The 13,719-nt window shown below is 48.1% G+C and overlaps 1 protein-coding gene across 1 annotated transcript in view; it reads right to left on the bottom strand.

The window, feature by feature from the left end:
* LOC109887187 (retinoic acid receptor beta) overlaps positions 1 to 2,870 on the bottom strand; it is a 156,332-nt gene extending 153,462 nt beyond the window's left edge. Inside the window, exon 1 of the mRNA XM_031788753.1 lies at positions 2,352 to 2,870. Within this exon, the coding sequence (XP_031644613.1) occupies positions 2,352 to 2,595 (244 nt within the window). The 5' untranslated portion in view covers positions 2,596 to 2,870. The remainder of the gene's footprint in view (positions 1 to 2,351) is intronic.
* Between the last annotated feature and the right edge of the window lie 10,849 nt (positions 2,871 to 13,719).

Raw genomic sequence — 13,719 nt, 5'->3', positions numbered from 1 at the left:
GAGCACACACAAATTACACATACCTTGGCCTAAACATCAGCGCCACAGGTAACTTCCACAAAGCTGTGAACAATCTGAGAGACAAGGCAAGAAGGGCATTCTATGCCATCAAAAGGAACATAAATTTCAACATACCAATTAGGATCTGGCTAAAAATACTTGAATCAGTCATAGAGCCCATTGCCCTTTACGGTTGTGAGGTCTGGGGTCCGCTCACCAACCAAGACTTCACAAAATGGGACAAACACCAAATTGAGACTCTGCATGCAGAATTCTGCAAAAATATCCTCCGCGTACAATGTAGAACACCAAATAATGCATGCAGAGCAGAATTAGGCCGATACCCACTCATTATCAAATTTAGAAAAGTGCTGTTCAATTCTACAACCACTTAAAAGGAAGCGATTCCCAAACCTTCCATAACAAAGCCATCACCTACAGAGAGATGAACCTGGAGAAGGGTCCCCTAAGCAAGCTGGTCCTGGGGCTCTGTTCACAAACACACCCCACAGAGCCCCAGGACAGCAGCACAATTAGACCCAACCAAATCATGAGAAAACAAAAAGATAATTATTTCCAATGTGTCAAGTAATTAACAAAACAACAGAGCAAAATAGAATGCTATTTGGCCCTAAGTGTACACAGTGGCAGAATACCTGTCCACTGTGACTGACCCAAACGTAAGGAAGGCTTTGACTATGTCCAGACTTAGTGAGCATAGCCTTGCTATTGAGAAAGGCCGCCGTAGACAGACCTGGCTCTCAAGAGAAGACAGGCTTTATGCACACTGCCCACAAAAGGAGGTAGAAACTGAGCTGCACTTCCTAACCTCCTGTCCAACATATGACCATATTAGAGATACATATTTCCCTCAGATTACACAGATCCACAAAGAATTTGAAAACAAATCCAATTTTGATAAACTCCCATATCTACTGGGTGAAATTCCAGTGTGCCATCACAGCAGCAAGATTTGTGACCTGTTGCCACAAGAAAATGGCAACCAGTGAAGAACAAACACCATTGTAAATACAACCCATATTTATGATTATTTATTTTCCCTTGTGTACTTTAACTATTTGTACATTGTTACAACACTGTATATATATATATATATATATATATATGACATTTGTAATGTCTTTATTGTTTTGAAACTTCTGTATGTGTAATGTTTACTGTTAATTTGTATTGTTTATTTCACCTTTCTATATTATCTACCTCACTTGCTTTGGCAATGTTAACACATGTTTCCCATGCCAATAAAGCCCCTTGAATTTAATTGAATTTAATTGAATTGAGCGAGAGAGCGAGAGATTGTGAGAATAAACTTAATTGCAGTGACATGACATTCTCATGCTGTTATTATTTACACTACACCCCAGAGGGAGGAAGGAGCGGGCTCAGGCTGCCTCAGAGTGCCTCCTCTCTGGGTTGGCAGAGTGAGCTATCCCCTGGGGTGAACCTGCTGGAGCTGCCAGCTTTGTTTCATGTTGGAGCAGGTTTGGGGGTTCAAGGAATCAGAGTGTAGGAGAAAGTTTAGAAAACAGTGGCACAAAGGTGGGGTTGCAATCCCAGGACACTGACTGTCAAAATGTCCCTGCAGCTGTGATATTTTGACACACACAGTCTCATCAGTGTGGTGCAGAGAGACACTAGGGGCCAATTACAGTGTGAATATAATATACTGCTCTACGATTATTTACTGGTGGATATGTTTATTAGTCTGACTTCCCCTACTCCCTCCTCTCTTCCCTTACCTCTCCTCTATCAACCTCTCCTCCTCTCCTCTCCTCGCTTTCAACTCCTACCTCTGAGCAGTTGACTGCCTCCATGGCTATCTTAGTTTCCTAGTGAATACAGAAAAATAGGCTGATGTTCTATAATTTACAAGAAGCTGAGGAGGGCTTGCATATGGGGCTACTTCCCAAACTATCTCAATACATTCTCTGTTTCCAGTAAGGAAGTTAGAGGTAGTTTCGCGAGCCAAAACTAACTAGCAGTTACCATAGAATTCCAGCCATTGATGCACGAGTGGAGACATAAAAATGGTACCTACGAGTTTATCTGACTCTGGGGAAGTAGATAAAGCCCCCCCGGCAAAACCAAGTAAAATAAAGCCCCCCCCGGCCAAACAATCGCTTAACGACGCTGGGCCAATTGTGCACCGCCCTATGGGACTGCCCGGTCACGCGGTAGTGACAGAGCCTGGGATTAAACCCGGGTAGTGACGCCTCAAGCACTGCGATGCCTTAGACCGCTACGCCACTTGGAAGGCCCCTTAGTGGCTGCTTCTTAACTGAAAGCCCCAAAGACAGGACCCTGCACTGCATTCTGCAGACAGGACTCACCTGCAGGCGATGGAGTACTACTGCTGCTGGAGGGCTGCTGGACCTGCAGCCTCAGAGCCGGGGGGGAAGCCCGTCGGTTAGCCAGGGGCAGAGCGCTGATGACCGAGGGGAACAGGAAGGGGTACGCCCCCACCCCAGGCCTGTACTGCCTCATTTGGACGAGCTGGGGCCCAGGACTGGGGGAGCGTGGTGGTCGGGGCTGGGGGCTAGGGGAGCGGGGCCGGGCCCAACTGGCTGTCTTCATTCTAGAGATGGACAGAGCGGAGTGAGGACTGGAGCGAAGATGGGGGTGGAGGACCTCGGCTGCACCTCTGCTGAGAGGGTGCGGACTGCTTCACAGGGGGGTTGGGAGGCCATCCGGGTGGGGTGGGACCCAGACAGAGGTTACTGGGGTGGGTTCTGTGGGGCAAGCCCCTTCCTGGTTCTCCTTGGATGCATTCTGGATAATATTGGAGACTTGGTCCAGGGTACACGTCTTGTTCATTTACAGTCTGAGTCATTTAATCAATAATTCACCAAGGATCTAGAATAGAGACACACAAAAGAGAGAAAACTGTTAGAGAGTTTATAGTAAGCACGGTGGGTGTAGAAAACACCACATGTCTAGAAAATTCCTCTTCTCCTGAAAAAAATCATCTTATGGTGTACATATGGCACTGATTGAATCAGACTTTACAGAAAAGTTTGTAAAGCAGGTGCACTCAATGTAAGCATTAAAACATCTTATATTTACTTGGACTTCATGCCTGTGGGTCCTAGAAAAGCACTACATACATGGGCGCAACGTACAGAATGAGGGGACATGTCCCTCCCCACATTCAGAAATGGTTTGTTTGTATTTTTATTGTGTTTATTTTTTATTTAACCTTTTTTTAACCAGGTAGGCTAGTTCTCATTTACAACTGCGACCTGGCCAAGATAAAGCAAAGCAGTGCGACACAAACAACAACAGAGTTACACATGGAATAAACAAACATGCAGTCAATAATACAATAGAAAAGGTCTATATACCGTGTGTGTAAATGAGGTAGGATAAGGGAGGTAAGGCAATAAAGAGGCCGTAGTGGCGAAATAATTACAATATAGCAATTAAACACTGGAGTGATAGATGTGCAGAAGATGAGTGTGTAAGAAGAGATACTGGGGTGCAAATTATATATATATTTTTTAATAACAGGATGGGTGATGAGGTAGTTGGATGGGCTATTTACAGATGGGCTATGTACAGATGGGCTATGTACAGGTGCAGTGATCTGTGAGCTACTCTGACAGCTGGTGCTTAACCTCTTGAAACTAGGGGGCACAATTTTTATTTTTGGAAAAATAACGTTCCCATAGTAAACCGCCTATTTCTCAGGACCAGATGCTAGAATATGCATATAACTGACAGTTTAGCATAGAAAACACTCTAAACTTTCCAAAACTGTAAAAATATTGTCTGTGAGTATAACAGAACTGATATTGCAGGCGAAATCCTGAGAAAAATCCAATCAGGAAGTGACTTATTTTGAAACCCCTGTCTTTCTATGCATCCCTATTGCCCATTGAAAGGGATATCAACCAGATTCATTTTTCTGTGGCTTCCCTAAGGTGTCTACAGCCTTTAGACGTAGTTTCAGGCATTTATTTTGAAGAATGAGCGTAAATGACTACATTGCGTCAAGTGGCCAGCTGAGGGCTCTCAGAGTGATTCTTGCGTAAAAGACAGAGGTAGTAATTTTTCCTCTCTCTCCTACTGAAAAGCCAATTGTCCCGGTTGATATATTATCGAATAGATATTTGAAAAACACCTTGAGGATTGATTATAAAAAACGTTTGCCATGTTTCTGTCGATTTTATGGATATAATTTGGTCGATTTTATGGATATAATTTGGAATTGTCGTGTTGTCGTGACCGCTATTTCCGGTGGATTTCTCAACATAACGTGACCAACAAAAGGAGGTATTTTGGGTATAAAAATCATCTTTATGGAACAAAAGGAACATTTGCTGTCTAACTGGGAGTCTCGTCAGTGAAAACACCCGAAGATCATCAAAGGTAAACAGTTAATTTAATTGCTTTTCTGATTTTCGTGACCAAGCTTCCTGCTGCTAGCTGGACATAATGCTATGCTAGGCTATCGATAAATTTACACAAAAGCTTGTCTTGCTTTGGCTGCAAAGCATAATTTCAAAATCTGAGATTACAGGGTGATTAACAAAAGGCTAAGCTGTGTTTCACTATATTTCACTTGTGATTTCATGAATATGAATATTTTCTAGTAATATTTTTTGACCGTTGCGCTATGCTAATTAGTGTAGTTGATGACAATTCTCCCGGATCCAAGATGGGTAGTTCCAAGAGGTTAAAGCTAGTGAGGGAGATATGAGTCTCCAGCTTCAGTGATATTTGCAGTTCGTTCCAGTCACTGGGAGCAGAGAACTGGATGGAAAGGTGGCCAAAGGCTTTGGGGGTAGCCAGTGAGATAAACCCGCTGGAGCGCGTGCTACGGGTGGGTGCAGCTATGGTGACTAGTGAGCTGAGATAAGGTGGGGCTTTACCTAGTAAAGACTTCTAGATGACCTGGAGCCAGTGGGTTTGGCGACGAATACGAAGCTGATGGCACTGTGATAGACCGCATCCAATTTGTTGAGTAGAGTGTTGGAGGCTATTTTGTAAACGACACCACCGAAGTCAAGGATCGGTAGGATAGTCAGTTTTACGAGGGTATGTTTGGCAGCATAAGTGAAGGATGCTTTGTTGCGAAATAGGAAGCTGATTCTAGATTTAATGTTGGATTGGAGATGCCTAATGTGAGTCTGGAAGGAGAGTTTAGTCTAACCAGACACCTAGGCATTTGTAGTTTTCCACATATTCTAAGTAAGAACTGTCCAGAGTAGTGATGCTGGACGGGCGGGCAGGTGTGGACAGCGATCGGATGAAGAACAGGCATTTTGTTTTACTTGCATTTAAGAGCAGTTGGTGGCACCAGAAGGAGAGTTGTATGGCATTGAAGCTCGTATGTTGGTTAGTTAACATAGTGTCCAAAGAAGGGCCAGATGTATACAAAATGGTGTCGTATGTCTAGAGGTGGATCAGACAATCACCAGCAGCAAGAGCAACATCATTGATGTATACAGAGAAAAGAGTCGGCCCAAGAATTGAACCCTGTGGCACCCCCATAAAGACTGCCAGAGGTCCGGACAACAGGCCCTTCGATTTGACACACTGAACTCTGTCTGCGAAGTAGTTGGTGAACCAGACGAGGCAGTCATTTGAGAAACCAAGGCTGTTGAGTCTGCCGATAAGAATGTGGTGATTGACAGAGTTGAAAGCCTGGGCCAGGTCGACGAATACAGCTGCACAGTATTGTCTCTTATCGATGGCGGTTATGATATTGTTTAGGACCTTGAGCGTGGCTGAGGTGCACCCGTGACCAGCTCTGAAACCAGATTGCATAGCGGAGAAGGTACGGTGGGATTCGAAATGGTTGGTGATCTGTTTGTTAACTTGGCTTTCGAAGACCTTAGATAGGCAGAGTGGGATAGATATAGGTCTGTAGCAGTTTGAGTCTAGAGTGTCTCCCCCTTTGTAGAGGGGGATGACCGCAGCAGCTTTCCAATCTTTGGGGATCTCAGACAATATGAAAGAGAGGTTGAACAGGCTAGTAATAGGGGTTGCAACAGCTTCGGCTGATAATTTTATAAAGAGAGGGTCCAGATTGTGTAGCCCGGCTGATTTGTAGGGGTCCAGATTTTGCAGCTCTGTCAGAACATCAGCTATCTGGATTTAGGTGAAAGAGAAATGTGGGAGGCTTGGGCAATCTGCTGTGGGGGGGTGCAGGGCAGTTGACCGGGGTAGAGGTAGCCAGGTGGAAAGCATGGCCAGCCGTAGAAAAACGCTTATTGAAATTCTCAATTATCATGGATTTATCGGTGGTGACAGTGTTTTCTGCAGTTTTCTGCAGTCGGCAGCTGGGAGGGGTGCTCTTGTTCTCCATGGACTTTACAGTGTCCCAGAACTTTTTTGAGTTAGTGCAACAGGATGCAAATTTCTGCTTGAAAAAGCAAGCCTTTGCTTTCCTAACTGCCTGTAAATATTGGTTCCTAACTTCCCTGAAAAGATGCATATCGTGGGGGCTATTCGATGCTAATGCAGTACTCCACAGGATGTTTTTGTGCTGGGCAAGGGCAGTCAGTTCTGGAGTAAACCAAGGGCTATATCTGTTCCTGGTTCTAGATTTTTTTAATGGGGCATTATTTAATGGGGCATTATTTAAGATGGTGAGGAAAGCACTTTTAAAGAATAACCAGGAATCCTCTACTGTCGGAATGAGGTCAATATCCTTCCAGGATACCCGGGCCAGTACGATTAGAAATGCCTGCTCGCTGAAGTGTTTCGGGGAGCATTTGGCAGTTATGAGGGGTGGTCGTTTGACCACAGACCCATAATGGACGAAGGCAATGAGGCAGTGATCACTGAGATCCTGGTTGAAGACAGCAGAGGTGTATTTGGAGGGCAGGTTGGTTAGGATAATATCAATCAGGGTGCCCGTGTTTACGGATTTGGGGTTGTACCTGGTAGGTTCATTGATAATTTGTGTGAAATTGGTTGGTTAAGCATGTCCCAGGTTGGGTCACCTAAGAGCACGAGCTCTGAAGATAGATGGGGGCAACCAATTCACATATGGTGTTCAGGGCACAGCTAGGGGCAGAAGGTGGTCTATAGCAAGCGACAACAGTGAGAGACTTGTTTCTGGAAAGGAGGATTTTTAAAAGTAGAAGCTCAAATTGTTTGGGCACAGTCCTGGATAGTAAGACAGAACTCTGCAGGCTCTCTCTGCAGTAGATTGCAACTCCGCCCCCTTTTGGCAGTTGTATCTTGTTGGAAAATGTTATAGTTAGGGGTGGAAATTTCAGGGGTTTTGGTGGTCTTCCTAAAACTAGGATTCAGACACGACTAGGACATCAGGGTTGGCAGAGTGTGCTTAAGCAGTGAATAAAACAAACTCAGGGAGGAGGCTTCTAATGTTAACATGCATGAAACCAAAGTTTTGTACGGTTACAGAAGTCAGCAAAAGAGAGCGCCTGGGGAATGGGAATTGGAGCTAGGCACTGCACTACATCACTAGAGGAACAGAGGAGGAGTAGGATAAGGGTATAGCAAAAGGCTATAAGAACTGGTCGTCAAGTACGTTCGGGAACAGAGAGTAAAAGGAGCAGGTTTCTGGGTACGGTAGAATAGATTCAAGGCATAATGTACAGACAAAGGTATGGTAGGATGTGAATACAGTGGAGGTAAACCTATGCATTGAGTGACGATGAGAGCAATATTGTCTGTAGAAACATCATTTAAACCAGGTGTGTTCACCGCATGTGTGGGAGGTGGAACTAAAGGGTTAGCTAAGGCGTGTTGAGCAGGGCTAGAGGCTCTACAATGAAATAAGGGAATAATTACTAACCAAAACATCAATGGACAAGGCATGTTGACATTAGGGAGAGGCATGCGTAGCCGAGTGATCATTGGGTCCAGTGAGTAGCTGGGCGAGCTGGAGACACGGCGATTCAGACACCGCTAGGGCCAGGCTAGAAGGCTAGCAGATGGGTCTTAGAGGGACGTCGCGACAGAAGAAGTCAGTTGTAGCCCCTTCGTGCGGTTATGTCGGCAGATCAGTCGTGATGGATCAGCAGGGCTCCGTGTAGTAAAAGGGTCCAGGCCAATTGGCTGATGGACTTCTTCAGCTAAAAGTCTGGTGTGCTCTAGACTAGGCTAGCGGGCCGCAGCTAGCAGGCTACCAGATGGGCATTCAGGGGACGTCGCGGTGGGGAGCCAGTTGAAAAACCCCCTCTGTCACGCCCTGGTCAAAGTATTTTGTGTTTATCTTTATGTATTTGGTCAGGCCAGGGTGTGGCATGGGGTTTTTGTAATTGTGGTGTGTTTGTCTTGGGGTTTTGGTGGTGGTATTGGGATTGTTGCTAGTAGGGTTATCTAGCAAAGTCTATGGCTGTCTGGAGTGGTTCTCAATTAGAGGCAGGTGTTTATCGTTGTCTCTGATTGGGAACCATATTTAGGCAGCCATATTCTTTGAGTTTGTCGTGGGTGATTGTCCTTAGTGTCCTATGTGTACTTTCGGTTAGTTTGCACTAGATAGGCTGTTTCGGTTTCATTTCTTGTTTTGTAGTGTTTGTGTAGTGTTCGTGTTTCTTTGTTTGATTAAACATGAATCTCAATCGACACGCTGCGTTTTGGTCCGATCCTGGTTCTACCTCTTCGTCAGAGGAGGATATAGAAGAAAGCCGTAACAGAATCACCCACCACCAACGGACCAAGCAGCGTGTCAACAGGCAGGAGCAGCCCAAAGAGGAGAGGCGCTATAAGGAGTTCTGGACATGGGAGGAAATCCTAAACGGAGAAGGACCCTGGGCTCAGCCTGGAGAATATCGCCGCCCCAAAGAGGAACTGGAGGCGGCGAGAGCGAAGAGGCGCCGTAATGAGGAGGCAGCACGGCGACTCGGAAGGAAGCCTGAGAATCAGCCCCAAAAATGTCTTGGGGGGGGGGGGGGGCTCAGGGAGAGTGTGGCAGAGTCAGGAGTCAGACCTGAGCCAACTCTCCCTGTTTATCGTGAGGAGCCTAGGAGGAGACCCGAACCAGAGCCGGTGTTGGAGGTGAGCGAAACCGAGACCGTGAAGGAGTTAATGGGGAAATTGGAGGAGAGAGAAATGAGGGAGTTGCTGTGTTGGTGCTTTTTGCATGGAATTCGCCCGACGGAACGTGTCGGGGATTTGATGGCACCTGGGTTAGCGCTCCATACTCGTCCTGAGGTGCGTGTTAGTCGGCTGGTGAAGTTGGTGCCAGCCTCACGTACCAGGCCTCCTGTACACATCCCTAGCCTTGCACGTCCTGTGCCAACACTGCTCGCAAGATCTCCAGTACGCCTTCACGGTCTAGCCCATCCTGTGCCACCTCCACACTCCAGTCCTCCGGTAGCAGCTCCCCGCACCAGGCTTCCTGTGCGTGTCCTCGGTCCAGTAACACCAGTACCAGCACCACGCACCAGGCCTTCAGTGCGCCTCGCCTGTTCAGCGCAACCAGAGTCTCTCTCCTCTCCTGCGCTGCTGGATTCTCCCGCCTGTTTAGCGCAGTTAGAGTCTTCCTCCTCTCCTGCGCTGCCGGAGTCTCCCGCCTGTTCAGCGCAGACAGAGCTGCCAGTCTGCAAGGAGCTGCCAGTCTACATGGAGCAGCCAGAGCTGTCAGTCTACATGAAGCAGCCAGAGATGTCAGTCTGCATGGAGCAGCCCGAGCTGCCAGTCTGCATGAAGCAGCCAGTCTACATGAAGCAGCCAGAGCTGTCAGTCTGCATGGAGCAGCCAGAGATGTCAGTCTACATGGAGCAGCCAGAGCTGTCAGTCTACATGAAGGAGCCCGAGCTGCCAGTCTGCATGAAGCAGCCAGTCTACATGGAGCAGCCAGAGCTGTCAGTCTGCATGGAGCAGCCAGAGCTGTCAGTCTACATGAAGCAGCCAGAGCTGTCAGTCTGCATGGAGCAGCCAGAGATGTCAGTCTACATGGAGCAGCCAGAGCTGTCAGTCTACATGAAGGAGCCCGAGCTGCCAGTCTGCATGAAGCAGCCAGTCTACATGGAGCAGCCAGAGCTGTCAGTCTGCATGGAGCAGCCAGAGCTGTCAGTCTGCATGGAGCAGCCAGAGCTGTCAGTCTACATGAAGGAGCCCGAGCTGCCAGTCTGCATGAAGCAGCCAGTCTACATGGAGCAGCCAGAGCTGTCAGTCTGCATGAAGCAGCCAGAGATGTCAGTCTGCATAGAGCAGCCAGAGCTGCCAGTAATCAAGGAGCTGCCAGTCTATATGGAGCAGCCAGAGCTGTCAGTCTGCACGGAGCTGTCAGTCTGCACGGAGCTGTCAGTCTGCAAGGAGCTGTCAGTCTGCAATGAGCTGTCAGTCTGCATGGAGCAGCCAGAGCTGTCAGTCTGCATGGAGCAGCCAGAGCTGTCAGTCTACATGAAGGAGCCCGAGCTGCCAGTCTGCATGAAGCAGCCAGTCTACATGGAGCAGCCAGAGCTGTCAGTCTGCATGAAGCAGCCAGAGATTGTCAGTCTGCATAGAGCAGCCAGAGCTGCCAGTCTATATGGAGCAGCCAGAGCTGTCAGTCTGCACGGAGCTGTCAGTCTGCACGGAGCTGTCAGTCTGCAAGGAGCTGTCAGTCTGCAAGGAGCTGTCAGTCTGCAATGAGCTGTCAGTCTGCATGGAGCTGTCAGTCTGCAAGGAGCTGCCAGTCAGCACGGAGCCGCCAGAGCTGTCAGTCTGTAAGAAGCCGCCAGAGCTGTCAGCCTATATGGAGCAGCCAGTCTGCCCAGCGCCGCCAGTGCCCCCAGTCTGCCCAGCGTCGCCATTCTGCCCAGCGTCGCCAGTCTGCCCAGCACCACCAGTCTGCCCAGCGTCGCCAGTCTTCCCAGCGCCGCCAGTCTGCCCAGCGTCGCCAGTCTGCCCAGCGTCGCCAGTCAGCCCAGCGTCGCCAGTCAGCCCAGCGTCGCCAGTCAGCCCAGCGTCGCCAGTCTGCCCAGCGTCGCCAGTCTGCCCAGCGTCGCCAGTCTGCCCAGCGTCGCCAGTCAGCCCAGCGTCGCCAGTCTGCCCAGCGTCGCCAGTCTGCCCAGCGCCGCCAGTCTGCCCAGCGCCGCCAGATCTGCCAGTCAGTCAGACTCTTCCAGATCTGCCAGTCAACCAGACTCTTCCAGATCTGCCAGTCAACCAGACTCTTCCAGATCTGCCAGTCAACCAGACTCTTCCAGATCTGCCAGTCAACCAGACTCTTCCAGATCTGCCAGTCAACCAGACTCTTCCAGATCTGCCAGTCAACCAGACTCTTCCAGATCTGCCAGTCAACCAGACTCATCCAGATCTGCCAGTCAGCCAGGATCTGCCAGTCAGCCATGATTTTCCAGATCTGCCAGTCAGCCAGGATCTGCCAGTCAGCCAGGATCTGCCAGTCAGCCAGGATCTGCTGAGACCACCAGCCAGCCAGGATCTGGTAGATCTACCTACCTGCCTGAGCTTTCTCTCACTCCTGAGCTTTCTCTCACTCCTGAGCTTCCTCTCACTCCTGAGCTTCCTCTCACTCCTGAGCTTCCTCTTACTCCTGAGCTTCCTCTCACTCCCGAGCTGCCTCAGTCCCGAGCTGTCCTTCAGTCCCGATCTGCTCCTCAGTCCAGTGGGGTTCTGGGTGAGGACTACTAGGCCATGGTTGGCGGCGAGGGTGGACTATCCAGGGACGAAGGGAGAGGGGACTAAGACATTAATGGAGTGGGGTCCACGTCCCGCCCCGGAGGTGCCACCATGGACAGACGCCCACCCGGACCCTCCCTATTGTTTTGAGGTGCGTTCGGGAGTCCGCACCTTAGGGGGGGGGGGGGGGGGGGTTCTGTCACGCCCTGGTCAAAGTATTTTGTGTTTATCTTTATGTATTTGGTCAGGCCAGGGTGTGGCATGGGGTTTTTGTAATTGTGGTGTGTTTGTCTTGGGGTTTTGGTGGTGGTATTGGGATTGTTGCTAGTAGGGTTATCTAGCAAAGTCTATGGCTGTCTGGAGTGGTTCTCAATTAGAGGCAGGTGTTTATCGTTGTCTCTGATTGGGAACCATATTTAGGCAGCCATATTCTTTGAGTTTGTCGTGGGTGATTGTCCTTAGTGTCCTATGTGTACTTTCGGTTAGTTTGCACTAGATAGGCTGTTTCGGTTTCATTTCTTGTTTTGTAGTGTTTGTGTAGTGTTCGTGTTTCTTTGTTTGATTAAACATGAATCTCAATCGACACGCTGCGTTTTGGTCCGATCCTTGTTCTACCTCTTCGTCAGAGGAGGATATAGAAGAAAGCCGTAACACCCTCGGGCAGATTACGTCGGTAGTACAGCCGTGAAGGATCGGCGGGGCTGCGTATCGGCAATAAAAGGGGTCCAGGCCAATTGGTAAAATAGGTAACCCAAGGAGAGGCTGATGAACCTCTTCAGCTAGCCGAGAGATGGCCTTAGCATAGGCTAGCTCCAGGCTAATTGGTGCTTGTGTCGGGATAGAGACGTTAGCTAGGAAAAGCTATCGGATAGCAGCTAGCTAACTGCGATGATCCAGGTGAAGAGGTTCAGAGCTTGCGGTAGGAATCCAGGGAAAATGGAGAATAAGAAGTCTGCTACGCTCTGGGTTGAATCGCGTTGTGCAGACTGGCAGGAATTGTCCAGATTAACGGTTAGCTGATGACCGCTAGCAGTGGCTAGCTAGTAGCTAGTTATCTGGCTAGCTTCTGTTGGGGGTTCCGGTTCTGAAGTAAAGAAAATATCAGATCCATACCACATGGGGGGAGGCAGGTTGTCGGAGAGAATGTTGAAGCTGTTTTTTAAATATATGAAGAAAAAATATATATACACCGGACACGACAAGACGAAGACGCCTGAATTCTACGCCATCTTGGAAGAGAACCTTTTTGTCCCCCCCTCCAGTTTAATTATTGGAATATGATACAAAACTGGGCAACGGTGTGCTTTAGGACCATGCAGACGCCTCCGAGTGGTCCGGTAGGCTGTTTGGAGTGTTTATCCGACTGGATTTAGGACCACGCGAACACCACAGAGCAGGCTGACAAGCTGTGTGAAGGCAAAGCTTCTGGAAGACTGGCTGGACCAGCACAAGAGAGTTTAAAATAGTGTGTATCTGTTGCGCTCTTTCACCGAGTTGTAAAAGGAAGCAGAACAGAAACTGGCTACTCTTTAGTTGACTGATGTAGCTGGCAAGGTAACGGCTGTTTAACTTAAACAAAAAACAACGTAAGCTAATATTTCATCCCCTCTCGACTGAGGTGAATGGATAATCTATGCTAGTGAGTAGCTAACCCAGCCAGGTCAGCTCTAGCCTCTAGTTATCTGTCAGAGAGTAATAATAGCCACCTCATTTCGCTATCTAACAGCAATTGTTTGTATGGAAATGTTTTGTAGCCTTTGTTTTGTAATGTTTCAGAAGTAAATTAACTTGGCAAGTTTTGGCCAGTTGATGTACCGTTAGAGAGAGCTGGCTGGCAAAAAGTTGGCTTACATTAGCTATTATTTTTGCCTCAATCAAACTAGACCTGAAGCAAACAATGAAACCATCGGCCAAACAATTGAAGATTGATATTCTGACTGATTTTTCAGTGCAATGTGAGTTGTATTAGTCAGTATGTCAATGTAACGTTATTGATCTGTTAGTTTCCCCAGCTAATTCCCTACTTTTCACACTGACACAGTAATAAACAATTCTAAAGTTACCGCAAGAACTGGTCCCAAACCCAACCGCAGTGCCGCAATTATATTTTAGGCGTATGTGACGCACCCTATAGGCAATATCAAATGCACA

Source organism: Oncorhynchus kisutch, linkage group LG14 (genome assembly GCF_002021735.2).
Source record: "Oncorhynchus kisutch isolate 150728-3 linkage group LG14, Okis_V2, whole genome shotgun sequence".
NCBI lineage: Eukaryota > Metazoa > Chordata > Actinopteri > Salmoniformes > Salmonidae > Oncorhynchus > Oncorhynchus kisutch.
Note: the sequence above shows the minus strand (reverse complement) of the source record. Positions and strands in the feature narration are given on the sequence as shown.